The sequence below is a fragment of the Camelus ferus genome, chromosome 6 (genome assembly GCF_009834535.1).
Source record: "Camelus ferus isolate YT-003-E chromosome 6, BCGSAC_Cfer_1.0, whole genome shotgun sequence".
NCBI classification, from domain to species: Eukaryota; Metazoa; Chordata; class Mammalia; order Artiodactyla; family Camelidae; genus Camelus; species Camelus ferus.
In genome coordinates this window covers 3815281-3840543 of record NC_045701.1, presented here as the reverse complement: position 1 = coordinate 3840543, position 25263 = coordinate 3815281, and the positions used below count along the sequence as shown (strand labels likewise).

Sequence of the window (25263 nt, the reverse complement as noted above, 5' to 3'; positions counted from 1 at the left end):
CGCCTAAGGCCGGAAGCCCCCTCCCCCTCTCCCTGCCGGTTCCCCGCACTCTTCATCGCCTTCCAGTCCCTCTCCCTCTGCGGGTCGGGGAAACCTCTCTCCGCCCTGTCCCCCGCCCCACCGTCTTCCTCGGGCTCCCGCTCCTCCATCCAGTCCCCAAACCCCCGCCCGGCCCCGCCCAGGCTCCTCCCTCAGCCCGGCCCCGTCCCTCTTTTCCCGCTCCAGACCCGGGCCTCGGGGCCCCGCTAGTCCCCTCCCCAGGCCCCGCCCCCAGCCCCCGGAAGCCTCTCTCCGCCCTCGGCCCCGCCCCCCCGAAGTTTCTTGGGCCCCCGGCAGCCCGCGGGACAGAACGCACAGAGCCGCCGCCCGGCCCCGGCGCGGATGGAGGTGGAGGAGCCCGCGCGGCGCGGGGACTGAGCGGCCGAGTGGTTGAGCGGCCGGACTCGCCATGGAAGAAGAGGTGAGGGCCGGGCCAGGCGCGGGGCCGGGGCTGGAGTCTACGAGCCCCTCACGGAGGCTGGGTCCCTGGTTCAGGCCCTTGTTCTAGCCAGCCCCTCTCCGGCGGGTCTGCGGACACCCCCACCACCCGGGCAGAGTCTAGGCAGTTGGGAGGAGGCAGAGGCCGTTGTAGAGATCCTAGACTCGTAGACTCGTCCTCTTTCATTATCTGTCTTCTTTTACCAACTGTGGGCATGGTGGCTGATACTGTTCCCATCCGACTGATGGGGAGACTGAGGCTCTGGTCAGTTTGATGGCTTGCTGAAAGTGGCCTGGGTTGCTGGGCTCGAACTCTGGTTACCATTGACTCCCTGTGCCGTCCAGGTCAGATCCTGAAGGGCCAAACCGTGTGTGTGTGTGTGTGTTGTGGTGGGTTTGTGGGTTCTGGAGTCCCTGTCTCAAGGAATCTTGAAGCTGTGACCGTGTCTGGTGGCTCGAGGACTGGAGAAGTTGCATTTTTCTCTCCTGTTTACGTTTCTGTGAGCCCCTTTCCCCTATGAGTCTGCCTTCTCCCCTACTGAGGAGTCAGGCCCATGTAGGGGCTGATCCCCGCTCCTGCCTTCGCCACATCCCTGGGAGGGCTGACTCCCTGGAGGAGCTGGGAAGCTGGACCAGCAGTGCCCCTCGAACCTGCCTCTTACCCCTCAAAACCATCTTGGTCTGGGGTGGGATCAGGCACTCTGTGATCCCTGCTCTTGACTTGCAGACTCAGTTCTCTCAATAGCCACCTCATCTAAGCACACAGCCAGCACTTAATGTGTGACTGTGGAATGAATAAATTAGGGAGGGGCCTACTGAGGCTAGAGGATTTTGCTTCTGGTACCTTGGAGGTGGCGGGGGGAGTCTCAGCTTCTGCCCCTCCCAGACAAATGGAAGGGGATGTGTCTTTACATGGATGAAAGATGAAGCCTTCACTCTTGGGCCAACCCTGGCCAGCTGGAGGCCAGGCTGCCTGTGTCCCTGTCAGTGCTCATCTCCCTACTTCCTAGGACCACTGACCAGGGGCAGCTGGGGTATCTGTCAATGTTCCCTCTAGGCCAGGCCCTGCATTTCTGTGGGATGGTAGATAAGTCACTTCCCCTCTCATCTTGCATTTCCTCTTCTATAAAATATAGGGCCTGGCCTCCTCCCCAGGTTCTGATTGTAGTCCCTTCTCTCAGAGTGGCTGGAAGTAGGGGGCAAAGTCAGGCCACTATGATTTGCTGTGGTTGCTTTGCTGACAGGGATGGGGCTGCCCCCCTACTCCTGTTGTGAGGGCCCAGGCTGTCTGGCTGTAGCCCCACCCCTTCTCCCAGAGGATGTGGGACAGGATTACTCCATCTCCTGATCTGCTCTGGCCCCCAATTAAGGGAAGTTCTCCTGGGGCCTCCTGGGCCGATGGTTTGTCTCGTGGTTGGCCCAGCCCAGCCGTGTACTCCCTCTGGTCCTGAGTCTCTTGCATTGCCACTTACTGACTGCAGATGCCAAAAGCTCCCCGCATACCTGGGCTATCTAAGATCTTGCCTACCACCTCCCACACAGCCAGGGGCTCCGTATCCCCTACTTCCCCTTTGGTATCTCTCTTTCGCCCATTTCTTCCTCTAGTCATTTCCCCTGGTTTCTCCAGGCCCCAGTGCCCATCCTCATTTCTCTAAAACACCTCTTAGATCATGGTCACCTGCTCTACCCCATGACCCTGGGCTGGCCTAATCATCTCACTCCCAAATGTCTGCTTTCAGTCCTCCCCCAGCTTTGAACTTCCTCCCCATGCCTCAGGCATCCTGGTGCCAAGCCCCCTCAGCCTCAGTGAACTCTTCCGTGCAATGGATTGGTAGTTCCTTTCAGGCTGAGATTTGGTGAAGGGTGGCTCTGGGCACTGAGCTTCTATCCAGTTGTGTTCTCAGGGCCTCCATATCCCCATCTATAAAATGAGGGAGGTGGGCAGACCAGAAATGCCATGCCCTATGTGCAAAAGCTTTGAAAGCTGCAGGGATCAGTGTGAAGTATTGTTGCCACTGGAGTAGGGTTAAAAACCTTGAACTCAGGCTTTCCTGTCCCTGCCCTGGGGTTCTGCCCCTCTTCCTCTCAGCCATGCCTTTCCCTGGCTTGGCCTCCAGCTCCCCAGTGGCTCCAGGTGGCTCGTTTGCCCTTACCTATCTAGAGAGAGGCAGGGCAGTGTCCTGTCCCAGCACTTGACCATGAGCTAATCTCTGGCCCTTTCTGGCCTGCGCTTTCTCCTCCTGAGTGTAGGGTCTGTGATACCCTTTGTGCCTTTCCTTCTCTGGGCCAAGGTGTGTGTCTCTTTCCCTCCTGCAAGGGCTTCCCAAACTAACCCCAAGCCCTTACCCCGCCAGAGAGCTAAGATGTATTCCTCTGGGGAGGTGCTAGGACCCTCCCAGCAGGCTCAGGTCCTCTCAAGCGGGGGATGCCCACCAACCCCCAGGCTGAGCACTTGCCTTGTGCAGGGTCTGTGTTGCCCTCATCAGACTGGACGTTCCCCAGGGCAGAGCCTTTGCTTCCCCTCCCTGATCGCCCCATCACAGACCTCCGACGTGGGGGGTTCTTAGCAGGGTTTGGTCAGAACATCATGGGGTTTAGTCAAAGGGCAAAGGTCATCATCATAAGCTCCCTGTGATGTGAGGTGCCAGCAAGTTCCCTTCTGCTGGTCTCTGTCCCTCTGTCATGGCCTGTGTTGTGGCTTTCCACCTGTTCCCTTCTGTGCCCAGGGTTGGGGTGACCTGGCATCTTCTTCCTTTTTTTTTTTCTTTTAAATGAATGACCCAGAGACCCTCCCACCTCAGACAGAGTGGGGCCAGGCTGGCGCCCAGGGGTGCCTCAGAAGCATCCCACGGTGGGCAGGGGAGGGCCTGAGTGAGGATGGGTGGGAGAGGAGAAGGCGAACAGAAAGAACAGTGGTCAGCTGGTCAATAAGAGGAGAAGAGGCCGAGAAACTGGGCTGAGCAGGACAAAAACTCCCCTGTGAGCCCTGCCAAGGGGAGGGGCTGCTTATTAAAACTTACTGGGGCATAGCCCAGCCCCGGGTGGGAGAGTGTCTGAGGGGCAGGGAGAGGGCTGGGTGAAGGGTGGCCGGCAAGCAGGACTCTGACCTCCAGCCGGGCCTCTCCTCTGGTGGCTGTTGCTGTAGCTGATTCCTGACAAAGGGACCCTTCTCTGGGCTTTGGTTCATGCCACCTCCAGCCCCTCAGTTGTCACTCTCCCCATCCCAAAGTGCCTTCTCTCCTCAGTCGCATCCTGGTCCCCTCATCCCTAAAAGCCCTGGACTTGCTTCTCTAGCTAGTCCAGTTGTGGTCTTCACTGGGCACTGCTCCACAACACCCAGAGGGGACAGTGGTCAAGGCACCGGGTTCCAGCCTGGCCCCCGGAGCTTTCACGTGGCAGGAAGTTTTCACGTGCCAGGCTCTGGGTGAGGCAGGCAGGGGAGGTCACAAGTGGAGGGAGTTTAGAAAGGGGTGTGAGATCCCATGGGGTGGTGGGTGGGCCCCTGAAAACAGGAGGCGAGCTTGGAGTGAGGGGGGAGATCTGGGCAGCGGCTCCATGCTCCACAGTCTCGTTTAGGAGAAGCCCAGAGTCTGCAGTCCTAGGAGGTGGCCAACTGCTGTAGCTGCTGAGGGAGAGGTGTGACGTGTGAAATGTGGGGGTGGGGTTTCCCATTTCTCACTTCTTCCCTTCCAGCCCTGGGCCTGGACTGGCTTGCAGGGGTCTCTGAGGGGATGAGGCCCCTGTGGGTCACACAGCCCAAGGGGCTAAACACAAGATCTCTGGTAATGCGGGGCGTTGGGTGCACAGTAGGGTGCTAGACCCTCTCCTTTCTTATCTAACAGCCCTGAAGTCCCCTTTTCCCCCAGTCAGGGTGGCTCATAACTGGCCTGTAGGCAAGCCTCCCACTTCCTCATTCCTCGATCTGGGAAGACCTCTTGGGACCATCCCACTTCCCTCTTGTCATCTACAAGTTAGAAAGAGACCCTGAGGGGGTACCTTGCTTTCCTGGAGCTCCTGGGGCACTGAGGCCCAGCAGCTGAGCCCAGAAAGGCCTTGTCCGGAATTCTGAGGCCCAGGGAGTGGGTCCCTGAGAGCGAGGGGATGGCAGTGACAACAGTAACAATAATGACAGCTACCATTTACTTTTAAGTTTAGGGTATCCGAGGCACTGCTTTGTATGCCTTATCTTTTTGTCCAGAAACAAACATTTATTGAGTGCCGACTGTGTGCTAGACACCGTCTAGGCACTGGGGATACAGCAGTAAACAGAACAAAAATCCCTGCCCTCATGGAGTTATAATCATTGCAACTTCTGCTAATATTGTCATTTCACAGATGAAGAAACTGAGGCTTAGACAGATCGAGTGACTTGCCTCTTGACCTGGGTGGGGACCTGGTCTGTGTGACTTGGTCTTCAAAGCTCAGACTCCTGATCACTGGTGTGTGAAGTTCAGAGGGTGAGGGGGCCTCAGTGAGAGCCAGGCTGGGGCTCCTCCGCCACAATGGAGAGCAGGGTGGCTGTGCCCGGCCCAGCCCCTGACAGCTCACCACACTTCTGTCTGGACTTGTCCTTCCAAAGGCAGTTGTGGTCACAGGGTATCCCTGGGGAGAATTATGCTCCTTTTAACGGGAACCCCTTTTTTGAGCTTTATGTAAATTATAAAGTAGTCAAAATTAGTGCTGATTTCCTTCTAGCATCCTCTAGATTCTGACACGCTTCTTAACCCCCTCTCTTCCACCCTCCCCTTTACACTCACCGCTGTGGGTACCAGTCACTGAAGCAAAGTGGTTAGCAAATTGGGTATATTTTTGCACCCATTATGTGTAAAGGAACAGTGCTGGGTTCTGGGGACTAAGGGTGAATTCAACCCCATCTGGTAGCCATATACCTGGCACCCAGCTACCCAAGCAGGTAATCAAAGGGCACAAGATGTCGGTGGCTGGCCTGGAGGCTCCAGGGTGGCTGCCATGTCCTGGAGGAGACCTTGAGTTTATTTTCTGTACCAGCCTGTGGTTGATGGCAGCATCCTTGATGCCCTTACCAGATGGGGTGGCTGCTTCAACCTCCTGGCCTGGGGCGGGAGTGAGGGCAGAGGAGCTTCCTGCTTTGGGGCAGGACGCGGGGGCTGCAGAGTGGGCTCTCTGAAAGGGTAGGGGTAGAGAGGAAGATGACCACTCTGCCTGCCTGCCTCCTCCCTTCTGATCCTGCTTAAACGTCCTCTCCTCCCGGGGTCCTTCCTGGGCCACCCTGATCTGAACCAGATCCCCCGCTGTCCTCTCATTCCCTGCTTTTCACTTCCCTTCAGTGTTTCATGAGCAAGCATCTCACACTTGTTAATGTGTTCATGTCTGGTGTTTGTTCAGCTCCTCCTTCCCCGCATTGCCAGCTCTATGAGGGCAAAGATGCATTACTTTTATTCTTCTCTGCCTCCTCCAGCACCTGTGACACTGTAGGTGCTCAGTACAACGTGTGTTCGTTGGCTGAATGAACTCACGGGAGGAGGAATGGTGGAGGGGGAAGAACATGGGGCCAGAGACCCAGTTTGAATTCTGATTCTGTCCTTCCAGCAGTGTGACTCTGGCAAGTCATCTTTCCCTTCAAAGGAGCTTTCCAGTCTGCCAGGACATGTGGATAATGATGCTTCTGCCTGGGAGGGCAGTCGCACGAGTTAAATGAGACGGTGTATGTAAAACATAATACGGTGGCTCAGTATAAGGTGGCTGCTGTTATTACTGTTTTTCCTGGTGCTGGATCAAGAGTTTCTGCATCAGGTGTTGTGGGGATGCTCACGTGGGGCGGTGTCAGTAGGTTTCCAGCAGAGGGACACATCCGTTGTGTGGCGTCACGGCAGCGGCCCTCACGCCGTGTCCCGGTGCTCTCTTACAGGGTGTGAAGGAGGGAGGCGAGAAGCCTCGGGGAGCACAGACGGCGGACAAGGCTGGCTGGATCAAGAAGAGCAGTGGGGGCTTCCTGGGGCTCTGGAAAGACCGCTATCTGCTCCTCTGCCAGGCCCAGCTGCTGGTCTACGAGAACGAGGTAAGCGCCTGCCTGGTTTTGAGTTTGGGGGTGCCAGGGCAGGGAGCAAAGGGAGGGCAGCCCAGGCCAGCAGAGGATCCAGAACCAGGGCTGGAAGACCTTCTCCGCCTTTGACCTGCTGTGCAACCTTGGGTGATTGCCTGGTCTTCTCTGAGTCTGTGCCACACGGCGACAAAACCTCCAGGTGCAAGTCTGGGGCTTCTAGATGAGGGGCTCTTTGAGGCGTGTGTGCGTGGGGACGTGTGTGTCTCCTCAGCCTGACACCCACGCTAGGGGCTAGGTTCCACACGTGTGACTCTTACAGAAAACAGCCTTGCTCTACTCAGTGATGAGAGTAGAAATGATACTTATGGCTCGTGCTTGTTTAGAGGTCTTACACACCTCTTGGACGATGCTCACGATAGTCCTGTGAGAGAGGTCGGCATGTTACATTCTACAGAGGAGGACCCTGAGGTCCAGGGCGGCCGAATCCTGTCCAGCATTTCAGTGAATGAAGGTTAGATCTAGAACCAAAGTCAGGGCTCTCTCCACCCAGCTATGCCAGCAAGTAAACTCAAAAATTTATTTTTGGTGGAAATCCTCTAAAGTATGGTGAATATTGTCTGCCTTCTTCCACAGAAGGTGCCGGCCTAAATGGAGGCTCTCCCTGATAGCTCGGCGTCGCTGATGCCCAGACCGTTCTGTGCTGCCGGACTGTACTTTTCAGCTTTTCTTTCTCCTTTAACATCAAGCTGCCAGTTGCCATTTCTGCTGCCCTTGTGCCTTTCCCAGTGCTCACGTCTTCCCACTTCAGGGAAGTGCCCATTTTCATTTCAGCAGGCTTAGAATTTGAACAACTAAGGATTCGGAAGTTGTGTGTTAAATAAGGGTCGAACCAGTTCTGGGTGAAGACCTGAGGAGGAAAGGTGGCTTCTACCTGGAGATGCTGAGGCTATCAGAGGGCCTGTCCCTAAAAATGGGCTAATCACTCTGTGCCTTTGACATTGGGGGGCGGGTAGAACTGGCCTTGGGGCAGAGGAAGAGGGTTCCTACCCTTCCCTATCAGCCTCTGTCAGCGTGCCTCAGGCTGTCTTGGCAAATTCATAATTGTTCCAGGCCAAGAAAGCTTGGGCAGCCAGATCTAGGTGTTTAAAGGAGCTGCCTTTAGAAGCACCTCATCTTTCCTGCCCGAGTCCCCAGGCTCATGGAGTTGGGGTGTCAGAGAAGCAGCTGGAGAAGGCCAAGGGGGGTGCATGGGGCAGACAGCCCCCCAGATGTTCTGCACTGCTGCTGTCACCAAATTAGGTTGTGCTATGGTGGCGGCAGGGGGCTATTTTTATAAATAAAGGGGGTTGTCACAGCTTCCTCCAGTCTCAGCTGCCGTAAGAGTTGAGTGGCAGGCCCCCAGCTGTCAGCCTGTCAGGCGCTGCCAGCCTGTCCTGGGCCGCCTCTCTGCATCTGGCCACATCTGAGAAGCAGAAAGGATTTCACATCCCCTAAACGTGAAAAGTCTAAATCACACTTAAAAAAAAAAAAATCACTATTAAAAACCTCAGTGCAGTTTCAAGAACTTAGCACTTGAGGGTGGGGGAGCTTGGCTCAGGAGAAGGAATTGAGAAATGCTTATTAGTTCAATTCCTGTTTCTGATGTAAGGAACTAGGCGAGTGCGAATGGCTCTTGGCTGTTTCTTTGCTGTCAGTGAGGCTGACATTCCAAAAATGCTGCCCCCGCCCAGTGCCTGCTGGTTTATCCGATTCTTCTGAGCTGCAGAAGGGCCGGATGATTCAGCGTTTCAGGTTGAGAGGAGACCCAGGTCAGGCGGGCATAGGGAGCCAGCTGGTGGAGATGGACTGACTTTTTGTTTCCAGGCAGAGGAGGGTATGTTTGGGCCAGTAGTTGCCCAGTTGGAAGAGGCCTGTGCACATGGGACAGGTGAGCCGCACTCTCTGGGATGGGGAGTCCTTCCTGTAGTCTCACTCTGAGTCAGGCATTCAGTTCAGTGAACTTTTCCTATGTCCACCACCCTTGAGGGCTGCCTCTTGTAGGGCGCTGTAGAGGGAGCAGAAAGGAGAGCAGACACATGCAGCAGAGGGTAGAAAGAGATGGCTTAGTAGGGAGTCAGGACTTTCTTCCCCGTGGCAGGGCATGTCTAGCACCTGGAATGACGCCTGCAGAGGTGCCCGCTGATGTGGGACCTCAGAGGAGGGAGAGAGCACTGATGCTCGGGCTCATGCGAGTGGGCAGGGCAGCTTCCTGGAGCAGGTGGATTTTACCAGCCTTGTGTGGAGTGCAGGAACCTGGAAGGGATTGGAGACTAAGGGTTGGAAAGAGCTGCTGGAGGCAAAAATGGGGAAAGACACCTGATTGAATCTGGTTGGGAAAGATCAGGCTACCTCTTCCCCTTTCTGTGAGGGGCTGAAGAGAAAGTAGATCAGTGCTTACCCACCTTGGCTGTGCAGTCATCTGCTTTGAAAAATACTGATGTCTGGGCTCTACCCGCCAGGGATCCTGATGTAATTGGTCTGGGATGTTGCCTGGACATTGGGGCTTTTAAAGCTCCCAGATGCTACCAAGGTTGAGAACCTCTGGTGTAGAGCAGAGGTTCCCAAACTTTTGCATACATCACAATCGTCTGGAGGGCTTAAAACTCAGAGTGCCAGGCCCTTTCTCCTAAGATTATGATTCAGTAGGGATGGGGGTTGAGAATTTGCATTTCTAAAAAGTTCTCAGATGCTGCTGCTGCTGCTGGCCCAAGTACCACACCTGGAGGACCACTGGTGCAGAGCACCTGCCATTAAGCACTGCCCAGCCTCTGGCTGGGAGAAGTGTTGTAGCTGGAAGGAGCTCTGGCCTGGGAGTCAGAGGATGTGCATTTGAGTTTGGCCCTACCCCTTATATTTGGTTCTGTACTCCTAAGGCAAATCGCTTTGCCTCTTCCTCTATAGAATGAGGCAAATATTGGGTCTCTGGGATTTCAGGGTGCTTGAAGGCTTGGAAGAATCAGGATGCAAACGTTTTACTAAGTATCAGGGTTTCTTAGTATATGTGGATTATCATGGAGGGAAATTGGGGCATTTCCTCTGCAAATAATTGAGTCACTGCCTTCCAGACATTCCACCCAAAACTGCAGAGCACTGAGGCGGTCGCTGGTTGGATGCTCCTGCTGGTTCTGCATGATGTTAAGCGAAAGTTTGCTTAACTTGTTGGCCAGTCTGGAGGGCCTGCATCTACTTCCCTGGAATCTCCAGAGTAAGAGTGCGCCACACCCAGAAAGCTGTTCCAGCTGGGTCTCCCCCGGACGAGGAACCAGCTGACCACCACTGAGGGAGGAGTGTGCCCCAAGCCGCTTGCTGGGGAGGCACCTACCTGGTGGGCAGAACCCACTAGGAAGCCTACGCTGAATAGCCAGGGCTGGTGGGCAGGAATGCAGCCCAGCCAGTGTTCAGGGGTAGCTGAGAAGAGGCTGGCCACCAGCCCTACTAATGATGAGGCCTCAGGGTGGCAGGCTTGGGATGGGCGCTCTTGTGTGTGTTGAGGGGGGGTGGATAATTAGGTTTTTATTTATTTATTAGTGGAGGTACTGGGGATTGAACCCAGGCCCTCGTGCTCACTCTCTACCACTGAGCTATACCCTCCCCCTGGAGTGGGTGCTCTTGAAGGAACTCTTGCCCTCTCCCCTTGGCAGGCCATGGAGAGTGGCCTCTCACCCCAAGCCAAGGGTCAGTGGAGGAAGAGGCCAAGTGGGGAAGTCAGCTCAGGATCACTGTGGTGAAGGCAGGGTGTGTAGCCCTGAACAAGCCTTATTTACGCTTCCCTCTGTGGCTCTGCCTGGGAAACCTTTTCTCCCCATCATTTTGTGATGACTTGCTCCTTCTTCCAGGCCACCTTCTTCACAGATCTCTGCTTGGACCCCCAACCACTTTCCTAAGCCTCTCCATCTTCCCCTGTTTCCTCCTTTGAGTCAGCCCTGCTACCTGAACCCCATTTCTCATGCGGATGGTGAGCCTTGAGGGCGTTCCCCCAACCATTACAGATTGAGCCCCATCTACTTGCCAAGGTCTGAATTCTGCATCTTGGTGGTTGATTGGCAGCCCAAGGTCCCCCTCTGACCAAGTGATACCCTCACTGAGTGGAATCAGGGTCTGGGGCGAGGCCTGGGTATTGAGGGTCTGGGTGCATCTAGCTCTCACTGTGTCCCCTGTCTTCCTCCCCAGGACGAGCAGAAGTGTGTGGAGACAGTGGAGCTGGGCAGCTATGAGAAGTGCCAGGACCTTCGTGCCCTCCTCAAGCGGAAACACCGCTTTATCCTGCTGCGGTCCCCAGGGAACAAGGTAGGGCTCGGCCCACCGCTGGCTGACCTCCCTCCAGGCCAGGATCTGCTTGGGAAGATCCCCTGTGGAAGGCTCTTTAAGACAGGCTGGGCCCCTGGATGCAACCTGCCAGTTCTCTGTGGAGTGTGGCTGAAGCTCAAACCCAGGGGCGGCCACCAATTGGACCTTTGGCTCGTTTTGTCTTGGAGTCCCCCAGCCCCTGGTTGATAGGAGGTGCATTTAGGGCTCTGCTGAGAGCTCTGCTCTCCTTCCAGGCCCTGGGGCCTCCTTCCCAGGCTAGAGTTGGAAAGTAGCCTTTGGGAGGTGGGGCCCTTGGCCTTCTCCCACACCCTGGACACAGGAGGCCCAGGACTGAGGCAAGAAAACTGGGGAATGAGGCCGTCACCTCTCGTAGTCAGGCGGCCACACCCTTCTCTCATCCCAGGCCTTCCCGGGTGGACCACCCCTCCTAACCTCCATCCTAGACTCAGTTCTTGGACCCACAGTCCCCCAACTTTCCTCCCCTTGCATGGTCCTTTCTTGGCTGAAGCTGGAGAAAGTCTCTTGCCTGAGAGCTTCTTTCCCTGGGACATGCTGTGTGTACAGATGAAGTTCACTCTTTGCACCCAGCGTCTCTGGCGGGGAGGCCGGGTGGGTGTTGACATGTGGCGGAGTTTCACAGATGTCGGGAGGGAATTCAGATTGGAGGCTGGTGCGCCCATCTGCAGCCAGGCCGCGCCTCGCCCCGCCCCAACCTCTGCGCGTCCTGTGGAGCAGGGCTGAGTCACAGAGGCTGGGGACTGGGGAGCAGGCCTGGTCTGGGCTTGCCTGAGGCCATTCTGTTTCTTCCCCAGCTTTTTGTGTGTGTTGGATAGGGGGGAGGTAATTAGATTTATTTATTTATTTTTAATGGATGTGCTGGGGATTGAACCCAGGACCTTATGCATGCTAAGCATGTGCTCTAGCGCTGAGCTACATGCTCCCCCTGTTTTTCCCCCAGCTTTAAGGGCCAGGAGCCCGGTCCTCTGTGGTCCCCTGAGCTCTGGGCCCTGGAGGAGACCGTGATGCTTTACTTACTAACCCTCTGTCCTGCTCGGTGGTGGGTGGGGGCAAAGAAGCAACTGTGGCGCTAGACCCCAGGGACGGGGCTGTGCCCAGAGTAGCGGTGGCTTTCACTTGACCTCTGCTGCTTAGGAGGAAGGGGAGAGCCACAGTTTGGTCTTTCAGGCCCTGGAGACCTCCACCCTGTTCTGGAGACCCACTTCCTCTCTGAGTGGCGCGGTATTTGTGTGCGTGTTTGAGAGACGTGTAGAGCACACTGTGTATGAAGGTCTGCCTGGGTGCCTGACGTGCATGTGTGCGCCTGAGTGCTCCCCTGGCCGAGGGGCTGCCTGCGTCTTTGTATGTGTCTTAGTGAGCTCATGTGGATGTGGGGTGAAGGGGCCCTTGCTTCTCTGTCCTCTGCCAGTGCCGTCTATGGGCCACCTCCTTTCCTGGCTCTGAGAAGCCGCTGGTGGTGGACTAGGTGGGTCGGGCCCCACTCAGGGTGGGATGCCACCTTCTGGGAGGCCTGTTTGTGCAGCCGCATTCTCAGCTGCCTCAGCCAACACCCTCCCTTTCATCCCTCCAGTCCTGCCAAGAGTTTAGGTGGGCTCCGGGTGACTCTAGGAACAGGGCGATCAGTCGAGGAGATGGGGCTGTGGAGTGATTGGTGGGGGCTGCAGGCCAGTGGGAGCACAGCACACCCTGGTTCCAGCTCAAGGGCCCCGACCCTCACACCCGAGGAGCTCACACAGAGAGTGGGGGCTCTCCAGAGGTCAGATGGTGGACCGCCCAGAGCACTGTGTGTCCCCACTCCCCTCCTTTGCTATCGCCTTGGGTGTTCCCGTCCTTAGTGAGGCCACAGGCTGGACGGGAGGTCACATGACCCCGGCTGTCTGGTCCTGAGGCCGCCTTTTTTTCCCCTTTAATCAAATAAACAAAGACTCCAGTGTCTTGCTTGCCCCTCTCCCTCCTGCCTCCCCATCCCCACACCCCTGCCATGAGGTCACAGGCAGACGCTGCCAGGAAGCAGGGTGGCCTCTGCTGGGCCTTGCTGCCCTGCAGGTTTCAGCCAGCTTGGCCCTTTCCTCTTTCCTGCCTCCTCTCTGCCCCTCCCACTTCTTTCCTCTCTGCCATTTTTTACCCCCCCTTTCCCAGCCATGTGGGTCTTTTCTGTGGCCGGTCCTGTTAGCTTCCTAACTCCTAGTGCCCCTGGACCTTCTTGGAAGGGCTTGGGAAGGGACCCGTGCAGCCTGGGACCCTTCAGGACATGAGGGTGGGGGTGAGGCAAGAGGAGCAACTGCTTGATACCCTGTTTGTCCCTATTCTCATCACCCTTATGGGATGCCTGGCTCATTCAGCCACGATTGCAGGGTTCCTTAGGGTGGGGCTGGGTCCCATTTGACCTTGTATTCCCTCCTAGGGGAGCCCCTGGGCCGACACCCTCCCCTCAGCCTGCCTAGGTGGGCTCGCCAGTGGGGAAGGGTCACAGTTGGGTTGGGTCTAGTGATTGTGTTCTTGGTCCCGCTGAGGCCCTGAGTAGTGAAGCGACCCATGCAGGTCTCATTGCAGGTTGGTGGGACTAGAGCTTTGCGCTCTTGACTCCCAAGCCAGTGCTCTTTCTCTGCCCCACTCTTTCTCTTGCTACATCTGTTCCTGAGTTCAGGTGTGCATTTCTCAAGCTCTCTGGGATGCTAAGTTCTGCACCCCGCAGGGGCCCCAGCAACTCAGGGCCTGCGAGCAGGAGCAGCAGCAGTGGTGACGGGCTGCCCTGGACGTCTTACTTGCAGCCCCCATCACAGGGTTGGGGAGGCCCTTGCAGAGCCCGAACGCAGTGCTGTCCCTTCCTGAGCCCCTAGCAGCCCTGATGGCTGGGCCGAGGCAGTTGCCAAGGTGGCCTGGGGTTTCCGACTTAGCTGCTGATCTGCTGCCAGGATTGAATTTACCCTGGTCATGCAAATGAGTATTTGGCTGTGCCTGGCATGGGGAGGTGGGTGGGACCCAGGGCCCTGTATGAGAAGAAGGCAGAGGCAGCCAGGAGGAAGTTATATAATGAGGACGCTGAGGGGGCCAGGCGGGCTACGCGTTACATAATGACTGGGAGAGAGGCAGGGAGGGCAGGCGCCATCTAACACCCTGGCAGGGGATGGGCAGCTGGTGACCCACCGGACAAAGAACTAGGGCATCTTGAGGTCAGAGAGTGGGCAGCGGCCCAAAACAGGAACCTTGGGCCAGTTCATCCATTGATTAGCTATTCATTCAGTAACTGTTTACTGAGTACCTACTATGTGGCAGGCCCTGGCTTTCGTCATGTTTGATTCCTTCAGTGTTGCTGTGTGGTAGGACGTTATCCTTTTTTCCAGACAGGAAACTAGGACTCTTTTGTCCAGAAGGAGAGAAATGGTGGTAATTCCTATTACTGAGCACCTGCTCTGTGCCCACTTCCAGATGCAACACTTTTGATACATCATTGATCTTCATAGCCCCCTGGGGCTCAGGGTCAGCCAGCTGTGAGTGGTGGTCTGTCCAGCTCAGAGGCCCTACTCTCCACCACGCAAGGCGGCTCCTCAGTGTGTGTGGCCTCACTCCTTCCACCGTTTCCTCCCTGACCTTGGGGCCTGGCAGGGAGGGGCCTCTCTGAGCTGCCTTCTGACTGCAGTGCAGGAGCTTGGCGCTCCTGCCTGAGGTGGAAAGGGACCTGTGGGGTGGGGTTGGTGGCTGGGGTGTGAAGTTAAGTCCCGGGATTACTTTCCGCCACCTTGGCCAAATCCATCCCATATGATGAGTCTGTGTCCTCATGAGGGTGTTGTGACTGACCTCCCTAAGGCCCTTTCTTGTAACCTGTGATTCAACTCCAGAAAGGAGATCCTGAGATTTTTTCACTTGGCCAAGGCTGGGTTTGGGACCCACTAGCAGCTGCAGGTGGCCCTGGCTTCAGTGGGCCTTCACCAAGGGACACCCCTCATGCCTGTCACCTCCGCCCTTGGACTCAGTCTATTGAGGTTGCAGACTGGGACTACTCCTACTTTACAGAGAAAACTGAAGTTCAGAGGCAGCTGGCCTAAGGGAGTCACTAGATTGGGAGTGAGACCAGATCTGGGCTCTTTCCACAAGACAAGGCTGATTCGAATCCAAATCTCTGGCAGCAGCATGCAGGGAGAGGGCCCCTTCTCTGCTGGATCTGTCCCCGCCCTTGCCCTGAAGCCCTGGTATCAGACCTGATGTGGGAGTCCTTTTGGTTTGTTCCTGACCAGGGCAGACTTCAGTCTTCAGTCTGCGGGGGGAAGCTTCCTTAAGACCCCAAACGTGAACCCTGTTAAACGTCTGCCTGTCCGCCCCACCCCTGCCTTCTGCAGGTCAGCGACATCAAGTTCCAGGCACCCAGTGGGGAGGAGAAGGAATCCTGGATCAAAGCCCTCAATGAAGGGATCAACCGAGGCAAGAACAAGGCTTTTGATGAGGTGTGATGCAGTCCTATGGATGGCTCTGTGCCCCTCCCCACCACGTGTGATCTCGGGGTGGACCCTGCCCTGCTCCACCCCAGACAACCATTTGATTATGTCACAGCTACAAACACTGGGCATCTGCTGTTGTTACTGTATTTAATCCTCACAACACCCCTCAAAGTAGGTGCTAGTGTTCCCATACTATGGATGAGGAAACTGAGATGTAAGGAAAATAAGTAAGTTACTTTAAATTAAAACATGGGTAGGTGGTGGGTAGAATTTAACTGGTTGCAGCCATGCTTCCTTTCCAGCCCAGCTTCAGCTAGAAACAGCAGGGGAGCCGAGGCCAGAGAGATCTGGCAGTGAGCTGAGAGCCACAAGTTCACTTGTCAATTGGGCTGTGAAGTCCAGGCCCGGCTGGCTCTAGCCCTGGGCCTCCCTATTTGTCTGCCGTGGCCACCCAGCCCCCCTGAGTTATAGTGGTGACGGCAGCAGTGGCCATGATCAGGCTCGGGGCAGGCAGGACTGGCCCATGGGGCTGGAACTCCTAGGGAGGGTTTATCTTTGACATCTTGGATTTGTAGCTATTTGGGCTAAAATGGACCCGGGGGCCACCTAGATTGCAGAAGATTGAGACTTGAGAGCGAATCTTCCCAAGCAAGTCCCTTCTTAATACCCAGGTCCTCTGATTTGCAGCCATGGCTCCTATGTCACGTCTTATGTGACTGTGTCATGCTCAACCCTTCACTAGCTGGGGAAAAGTCCCCATTTTGTGGGCGGGGGTGATGGACCAAACCACGGGTGTTAGAGGCCACAGGAGCAGGGGCTGGGCTGCAGTCTGCTGCTTTGGCAGAGCAGAATCAGCTTCTCCACTGCGAGGACCCCCAGATGGGACTGAGCCCTGAGCCTCACCTGGGGGCAGAAGAGTCTTAGCCTACCCCCCCAACCCCATCACAGGGACAGGCTCCTCTGGGGTTCAGGCTGGATTTCCCATGTGACTCTCACTGTGGCTTCCTGGCTGCCCCTCAGCCCCCTTCCCTTACCCTCAGAAAGGAGATACTGTCCTCCAGACACCCCCACCCGAAGGGCTAGAGGCCCAGCTCTTTCCTGGGCTACCCCTGGGGGTCCTGGGAGAGTGACTGGGGCCAGGATAGGACTTTTCTGGAAGCCAAGTATCAGGCGATCATGGGCTGTCTTCTCCCCCCTCTCCCCGCTAAGAACAAAAGCAGTCTCAGGGCTGCTCATATATTTGCAATAGATTGAGGGGTGGTGAGGGCTCACAGCCCACATTTGGGCAGGAAGACTGAGGCAAAGAGGGCAGCTGCAGAGCAGGGAGCGCCTCGGACTGCAGAGAGATGATGAAGGCTGTGTGGAGACCGGGAGTGCAGCAGAGGTCCGGACGTAGGGAGAGGCCTCCAAGAGAGGGCAGCATGGGGCACTGGAGCCTGTCAAGCGAGGATGCAGGTCTAGACCCTGCCTCTGAGTCAGGTGAATGCCCGGGCATCCTCTGTTCTCCAAAGCCTGGTGGGGACTGATGTGGTTCCTTCTCCTTCCCAGGTAAAGGTGGACAAGAGCTGTGCTCTGGAGCATGTGACACGGGACCGTGTGCGGGGGGGCATGCGGCGCCGGCCCCCTACGAGAGTCCATCTGAAGGAGGTAAAGCCTTGCCCCCAGCTTGGATGGGGGTGGGGTCAGTTGAGCCTGGGACCCCAGCTCCTTAGGGTGGCGGTGGGCTTGGGACCACCTTTTTCCTGAGGACTCTTGGCATTGGGCTTCCTGAGTGGTGTGCAGGGTGTCGGCGTCGGGGGCGCATGTGTTCTGTGTGCCCTTGGGCCGAGCTGGTGCCTGAGGGAAACTGAGAGCCCGAGGTTAGTCCCCGCCTCTCAGAGCTCAGCTTCCAGCTGGAGAAGAGCCCGTCCACAGACTGCTCCAAGCAGTGCTGTATCTAATTTTTGTACAGAGGGCAGCTCTGGGACGCCGAGCAGGAGGGACCACATAGGACCCACAGGCACTTGAGCTGACCCTCGGAGAGTGGGGAAGGTTTCAGTGGGCAGACCTGAAGTGACAGAGGTCCTGGGTGGCGGGAATGGTGCGAGCTTGAGTCATGGGGCAGTAGAGTTCGAGGCTTGCCTGGTCCCTTTGACTGGGAGATGGGTCTGGGAAGGCGGGGTCAGGGGAAGAAATTGTGGAGGTCTTGAAAGCAGGAGCTGGGGGCAGAGTGGCTTCCAGAGATCAGGTGGAGGCCTTGGGCAGGGTGGGTTTGGTTGGTGGAGGGAAAGAGAGGGGGCCAGAAAATAGAGGGAGAGGGAGCCTCCAGGCTCTAGGAGGGGGTGAAAAGGGAGGGGCCGGTGGGAGAGACTCTGGGAAGCAAGAGCTGCCTGGGCTCATGATTGAATATAGGGCTCGGGGAAGTGGACTGGACAGAGAGGGAAGGTTGTCAGAGGCAACCTAAGTCTGGAGACCAGGCGAACGGAGGCCCTGGGCACAGGGCACTTGGGAGACATTGTGGGCAAAGGGACATTGTGGGCAAAGGGAAGGGGGAAGGGCGGAGACTTTTTTCAGACCAGGGTTACTCATGGGGGTAGATGGTTGGGGTCCGGGGAGGTCTTGGACTCCAGGAGAGCACCTCAGCAAATGTGACCTTTGGGGGATTGGGGGCAGTAGAGGGCCAAGGAAGACAAGCCCAAGAGGCAAGTGACGTGTCTGTCCGGAGAAAAGGGCACAGGCTCGGGGGTCATCAGCCGGATTGGCAGCCACAAGTCACAAGGCGGGACTGAGGAAAAGGCAGGTGGTGACATTTCAGCACATTTTCTCATAGAAGGAGTCAGCTTAGGGTTGTCATAGGAGTGCAGAACTGTTGGTTCTGGAGGGACAGGGACCGTGGTGGGAGGAGGGAGATGGGAAGGGGCCAAGGACATTGGAGAGTTTGCTTTTGAGATGAGGCAGCCTGTTCGTGTCTGTCAGCTGAGGGAAAAACAGCCTTCAGAGGGAGAGGCTGAAGTAGCCAGAGAGAAGAGGCGTGTCTGAGGGAGGTGCTGGGGAGCCAGCCTTGGAGAGGGGTGCCCTCTGAGAAGAAATCAGGGAGGGGACTCGTGTCCCAGTGACTGAGTGCATGTGTTAGCCCCGTCTCCTGTGTGCGTTTAAAAGCGAGTGAGAGACCTCCAGGGACCCCGGGTGGGCGTCCTGCCCAGCCCGGCTCCAGGTCCTCTGAGGCTCCCTGGGAGTTGTCCCCATGACCATGGGTCCCCGGGGCCAGGTGGGGACAGCCGCCTGCTTGGTGCAGCTGTTCTCCTCTGGCAGTCAGCTGTGGTCTGGGCTGCCCGCGTCTGGGGCCACATGTGACAGTGTGAGGAGAGTGGGCACCGGCTGCTGAGCAGCTGGGCAGGCAAAGGCTGGAGAGATCAGGGCTGGGGGGCTGGCAGACTGGACAGAGGTCTCCAGGGTGAGGAAGCAGAAGAGAGTGAGCTCAAGGTGATGTGGGAGTTCTGGTACTGATGCCTGCTGGCTGTGGGGACCCTGGGTGAGTGGTTGCGGAAGAGGGACCATCCCAAGGCCATATAGCCAGATAGGGGCCCGGAACAAGGCTGGAGCCATGACCTCTGCCCCTCAGGCCAGCACAATTGCCACTCAAAAAGTGACATATCGCCCAGGCTGGAAGAAGCCAGGCTGGGGCGCTGAGAAGATAGCCTGGCTCTGCCTTCCTGGCCTGTGATTCCAAAACCAGGAATTCTGTGGGAGTGAGAGAAGGTTCATGAGAGAGTCACTTCATCTTCTAACCAATGGCCTTGGAAGCAGGGCAGAGGGCATGGAGAGTGGGGGACCTGGATGGGAAGGCTCGAGTACCCTTGTAAGTAGGCATACCTGACCGAGCAGCCAGTCATCCACGTTTACACCCATACCTGCCCCCCTTCCACCCCTCAGGTAGCCAATGCCGCTTCTGATGGGCTTTCACGCCTAGACCTCGATGTTCCGGACAGCGGGCCGCCAGTGTTTGCCCCCAGCGATGATGTCAGTGCAGCCCAGCCCCGGGAGAGACTCCAGCCCCCCATGCCTCCTACCAAGCCTTCCCCAGCCTCTGAGACGACCAGTCTTGGTGACAGCGTGGAGACCCCTGCCGGGGAGAGAGCCCCAACCCCTGTCCCAGCAAGCTCTGAGGCCCACCCTGAAAGCCAAGAAGACTCAGAGACTCCAGTGGGGAAGGACAGTGGCTCTGAGCAGCCCCCCAACAAGGTCCTGCCTGACAAACTGAAGGTGAGCTGGGAGAACCCCAGCGCCGAGGAGTCCCCTGACCGTAAGAGTGCAGAACTGTCCCAGCTACCCTGTTCTGAGACTTCTGAGGCTATTTCCAGGGAGGGTGGGAAGCCCCCTACACCCCCACCCAAGATCTTAACGGAGAAACTGAGAGCCTCTATGAGTGGTGTGGAGGCTTCTGGGCCAGCCCAGAGTCCTAGGGCCTCTGAGACCTCTGCCCCAGCCCCAGCACAGGTCTCAGTGAATGGTGTGGATGACATTTCTGAGCCTGTCAAGCCATCCCAGGCCACAGGCACCCCAGGAACTCCCCCACATGATGCAGCAACATCCACAGCACTGCCCCCCTGGGACCCGCAACCTCGGTTCCATCCCCGCTGCTCCTCCCTGGGGGACCTGCTTGGGGAAGGCCCCCGGCGTCCACGGCAGCCTAGGGAACAGCTGTACCAAGCCCAGCTGGAGGTGAAGGTGGCCTCGGAACAGACGGAGAAACTGTTGAAAAAGGTGCTGGGCAGTGAGCCGGCCCCTGTGAACGCCGAGTCGTTGCTCAGCCAGGCTGTGGAGCAGCTGAGGCAGGCCACCCAGGTCCTGCAGGAGATGAGAGATCTGGGAGAGCTGAGCCAGGAAGCACCTGGGCTACGGGAGAAGCGGAAGGAGCTGGTGACGCTCTACAGGAGGAGCGCGCCCTAGGGCCTGCCGGGCCAGGCACGGTCCCTCTTGACTGGCTCAGTCCGCCAGAGCCCAGCCCTGCCGAGAAGTGTGCTTCTGCTCAGGCTGTAGAAGCGCCATCAGGCACGCTGGGGATTGGCCAGGACCTGCAGAGACTCCTGGGATCCTTCCCGCCCTGCCCTGGCCAGTGGTGTCAGGTACCACCCAGGGCTGCTGTCTGGCCTAGCCTGGCCTCCGGCTCTGGGCTTGGCTTGGGAGCATACACTCAGGACCTCTGTGCTCGCGTGGTTGCTCCTAACCGCCCCAGGGCCTTGGCACAGCGCTCAGGATTTCTGAGGGCGGCATCATCTCTGCTTCCCACCCTCAGTAGTTTACATTCCTGACTTCTGAATCGAGCACAGCTGAGCCCCCCTGCAGCCTCCATGTCCAGATGTTCCCGGGCAGAGAGCCTCATGGCAGAGGCAGCTTTAAGCCATAAGCAACCCTCTCCACCCACCTATTCTGAGTAGCTGCCAAGGCCTTGGGTCCAGGCTATAGTTTCATCCCTCAGCTGAGTGAGACCTGGAACCCAGCTAGGGCCTCTGAAAGCGGGTGGGAGGCATCTGCGAGAGAAAGCCCTTTGCTGTGTGGCCCCCTCCCTGGGCCTGTTTCCTATTCTGCAGGCCTTCCCCTCTGGTGAGCTGTGACTGGAGGACTCCAGCGGGGAGGAGGAACTCGAAGGGTCTCGTAGACTAGTCCCTGGCCCTGCACCAGCTTGTGTCCAGCCTTGCACATTCCTGTACAGGTGAACCCCGATGTCAGCATCAGAAAATTCTGTGCATAATCCATTATAAATGAACCTTCAGAAGAGAAGCTGCCCAACTTCTGTGCCTCCCAGATGGGATTTATATCTGGGTCTCTGTGGTTCCTTCACAGTGCAAACAGGTCCAATATCCCAGTCATTTATGCAAATGCTGATGGGGGTGTGCTGGGGCCTGACACCACTTCCCTCTCCCTTTTCCCCCCCACGCCTCTGGCTCAGGCCCCCCATGGACTGCTCCTCCTGAACTTCCTTGTGGAAGGAGCATTTTCTCCCTTACCTTTCCTGGTCCGTGCCCACACCCTGGGCCTCTCCCCAACACATCTCTGATGCTAGGAGCACATCCAGTCTCCATCCTGCTGCAGTGGCTGGACTGAGGGCAGAGTCTACAGGTGCGGAGGCCCCAAGGGCCACAACCACTCTCCCTGGGGCCTTGGGAGTGGGAGCAGCTTGACAGGCCTGCTCAGGGGATTTCTGCAAGTGCACTTCTGTTTGCTGAAAGAGAAGGGTCTCAGCTGCATGCTCTGGTCTTCTGCCCCCTGCCCCCAGTCACTGGCCATGCCCACCGTGCAGGTAGCTGCCTTCTCTACTTCTGCTTTGTTCTTCTGGGTGGTGGCCGGGGATCAGGAGGGCATGTGTCCACTCTGCAGCCTACACGAGGCAGGGGTGGGGGCGAGCAGCAACATTGTGTCTCATGAGCCCCCATTGGCCTCCCCCAACCACACTCCTTGAACAGACGAGGCTCCCATGCCAGTCTGCCTGTCTCCCATCTGTCTCCAGTATGACAGCAAGAATGTCACCAGGTGCCCACACTCATGTGTCCCCCTGCAGTCTTCCTTTGGGGAATAGCCTTCCCCCACCAGCAGCCTGGACTGGTGGGGGCTTTAGCCAAGTCATCTGCTTTCAGGGACTTAGTGTCCTCTGATAAGTGACCAGCCTGAGCAAGGAGCTCTGGGGTCATCTCAGTGGCCTAGTACTGTTGGTTCCTATGGGGTTCCCATGTCTTGGCAGCCTGGGCCAAGGAGAGGAAGCCAGCTTTCAGTGGAGGGAGGAGGATCTGGAATACGCAGGGGCTGCCTGGCCTGCCTCCTTGAGGAGGATGACATTCCATGTCTTCTGCTTATGAAGCGCCTTTCTTGAAGTTTGGCAATAAATCCCTTTTTATGGAACTTCTCTGCTTCAAGCCTATTTGTTGGTATAGGGACCAGCCCTAGGACCTCATGGAATCAGAGGGTGGGTAGGTGGAGATTGATCAGGGCATCACCAGTCCTCCAAACTCTGTTCAGGGGCCCCCTTCCCATAGGCTAGCTGGGGGCCTCACCCTCCCACGGTGTGCTGTCTTTGCTAAACTCAGCCAGGCCCTCCAGTCTCAACCCTCCTACACACGTTTCTATAGCGTAGCGGCTGTCATAAGGAACAATATTTTTCGATTTTTTTTAGTTTATTTTTTTATTGAAGTATAGTCAGTTTACAATGTGTGTTAATTTTTGGTGTACAGCATAGTGATTCAGTTATATGTATACCTTTTCTTTTCTTTTCTTTTCTTTTTTGATCTTTTTGTTGGGGAGGTATTTAGGTTTACTTACTTACTTTTGATGGAGGTCCTGGGGATTGAACCCAAGACCGTGCATGCTAAGCATGAGCTCTACCACTGAGCTATACCCTCCTCCCTATATATACCTTTTCATATTCTTTTCCATCATAGGCTATTGTAAGATACTGAACATAGTTCCCTGTGCTGTACAGTAGGACCTTGTTTATGTATTTTATATATAGTAGTTGGTATCTGCAAATCCCGAACTCCCGATTTATCCCTCCTGCTTTTCTATTTTTAAAAACTTTATTTTGAAATAATTTCAAACACAGAGAAAAGCTGCAAGAATAAATATAGTACAAAGACACCCACGTGCTCATTAACCCGTTGGCTTATCTTTTGAGCACCTCTCTGTAACACACACAGCTTTTCTCTGAATCATTGGAGAATTAGTTATCATGGGTCCTTCCCCCTAAATACTTCAATGTGTATTTCCTAAAAATAAGTGCATTCTCTTATTAACCACAGTACAGTTATCAACTTCAGTAAATTTAACACTGTTGCAATACTTACCATTCATATTCCTGTTTTGTCATTAGACCCAAATTACTGGGTCTAATTATTCTTTGTTATTTATTTATTTAATTTTTTCTTTGGAGGGGGGAAGGTAAGTAGGCTATTTATTTAACTTTTTTTTTTTTTTATGGAGGTACTGGGGATTGAACCCAGGACCTCATGCATGCTAAGCATGTACTCTACCACTGAGCTATATCCTTCCCCCCCTAATTATTCTTTAATCATGTTTCCTTTGGTGTAGGGTTGGATATTGTATACATGTCTCTTTAGTCTCCGTTAATCTGAAAACTTCCAAAGCTTTTATCTTTCACGATGTGGACATTTTTTAAGACTATGCACACACCCCCCTCCCCAGCTTTTTAATAGAATGTTCCTCATTTGGGGTTTGTCTGTGGTCTCCCATAGTTAGATCAAGGCTGTGGATTCTCAGCCCGAGAATTGCATAAGTGATAGCAGGTCCTTCTCAGGGCAGCAAATCTGGAGACACAACCGCCCTCCGTTCCTCACTGGCGATGTTAATTTCGGTCACCTGATCAGAGTCTAATTTTTCTTCTGTATAGTAACGTAGTTTTCTCTGGTATCTAATAAGCAATCTAGGAGACATTTAAAGACCATATACAAATATGTTGCACCTCATCAAGAATTTCCCCCTAGGTCTAGTCTCCATTGATGATAATTGCCTGAACAGGTGTTTCCTATAACGGTTCAAAACGATTCCAGCTGTCACTTTAACCTCAGAGCCTGGTCCTGGTTGGGGTGAGCCCGGGCTCTGCCTTATGCCCGTGGCGCTCCTAACGCCTCTCAGCAGGACCCTGAGGCTTTGCTGAGTACTCCTTTGGAAGCCCCTGGACTAGTGGACAGAGCTCCAAGTCAAGCTACCAAATCAAGTCAAGCTGCTAGGAACATGTCAAGTCCTACCCAGGGATCTCGGTGAATCTCAGCCTCTGGGGGCCTCAATTTCCTCATTCATGAAAGGAGAATTGCAGAGCCCCCTGCTCCCGATGTGGGAAAGCACCGCTGTGCTCACCAAAGACCGGCTCCTCTCCTTCTCTGTGAGGGCTGCTGGACAGGCCCGGTGGCCAACACAACAGGAAGCACCTGACCCGGGGCTTACTGACTGTTCTGTGACCCTCATGTCCCTGCTGAATTCCCCTGCCCCTGGCCTGACGGGTAGCCGCCACACCAAGTGGGTGGCCTGCAGAAGCTGGGAGACCCCGACAAATCATTTCACCTCCTCTGTGAGGAGGAACCAAGGTAAGGGGCAGAAGTTCTTTTATTGATGGGGGCATGCCCCCCCCCCCCGCCCCCGGCCTAGGAACCAGGTCTCCTGTGAGGGCCTCCTTGAAGGGAGCAGTTGCTGGGAAGGTGTCGGTGGCTAGTCAGCAGCAAGGTTGAGGAAGGATGTGGTAAGAACTTTCCTTCCTTCTGGCCCTGGGGACTGGAGGCCTGTGCAGAGAAGTGGAGCCTTTTTTGTTGTTTTTGTTTTTTTTTTTTAAATACTTCAGTGGCCTGAAGTCCTGTGGGGTTTTACAAACCACAGTATGGCCGCCTCCAGGCAGGACCCAGGATGATGGGGAGGGCCTGGTGGAGGAAGGGACTCCAGATCGTCCCTTCCTCTGCCCTCACCCAAGCCTGGGCCCTGGAAGCTCCATGTGTCTTTCTGGAGCCACCATATTTTGTGCCCTCCTCCAAGTCTTGTCTTCCTGCCTCTCTACCTTCCCAACCTCTACTCTTTTTTTAAAAAAAAAACATTTTTTTTTTATTGAGTTATAGTCATTTTACAACGTTGTGTCAAATTCCAGTGTAGAGCAAAATTTTTCAGTTATGCGTGAACATACATATATTCATTGTGACTTTTTTTTTTCACTGCGAGCTATCACAAGATCTTGTATATATTTCCCTGTGTTCCCAACCCCTACTCTTATGTCCCTGACAGGAGACATGTCAGAGACATGAGACAGAGTTGTCAGAAAAGTCCTCATGAACTCCCTCAAGTGAGGCCCACGAGCCTCCCCTCTCCCTCTCCTGTGTCTCTGAGACTTTATGAGGCAGCTCTGTGGAGGAACATGGAGGGTGAAGAGGTGACAGTGGAAATTCCTCCCTGTCATCATAATTTTATTAGATGAACAAAATTCCTGGAGGGATT

The 25263-nt window shown here is 55.7% G+C and overlaps 1 protein-coding gene across 1 annotated transcript; it reads left to right on the top strand.

Moving 5' to 3' along the window:
- The first annotated feature begins 304 nt into the window (after positions 1 to 304).
- PLEKHO2 (pleckstrin homology domain containing O2) lies at positions 305 to 21056 on the top strand. Its single transcript, XM_032480951.1, has 6 exons — positions 305 to 460; positions 6365 to 6514; positions 10709 to 10825; positions 15202 to 15306; positions 16849 to 16947; positions 19213 to 21056. Exons 1-6 carry the CDS (start codon positions 449 to 451, stop codon positions 20227 to 20229), a joined length of 1500 nt encoding a protein of 499 aa, XP_032336842.1. The 5' UTR covers positions 305 to 448; the 3' UTR covers positions 20230 to 21056.
- The last annotated feature ends 4207 nt before the right edge of the window (positions 21057 to 25263 follow it).

What these genes read in the sequence shown, in the direction of transcription:
- PLEKHO2 (XM_032480951.1), top strand. An exon ending in AGAACAAGGCTTTTGATGAG is followed by an intron (nt 15,307 to 16,848) that starts GTGTGATGCAGT and finishes TCTCCTTCCCAG; the next exon opens with GTAAAGGTGGACAAGAGCTG. An exon ending in CGAGAGTCCATCTGAAGGAG is followed by an intron (nt 16,948 to 19,212) that starts GTAAAGCCTTGC and finishes TCCACCCCTCAG; the next exon opens with GTAGCCAATGCCGCTTCTGA.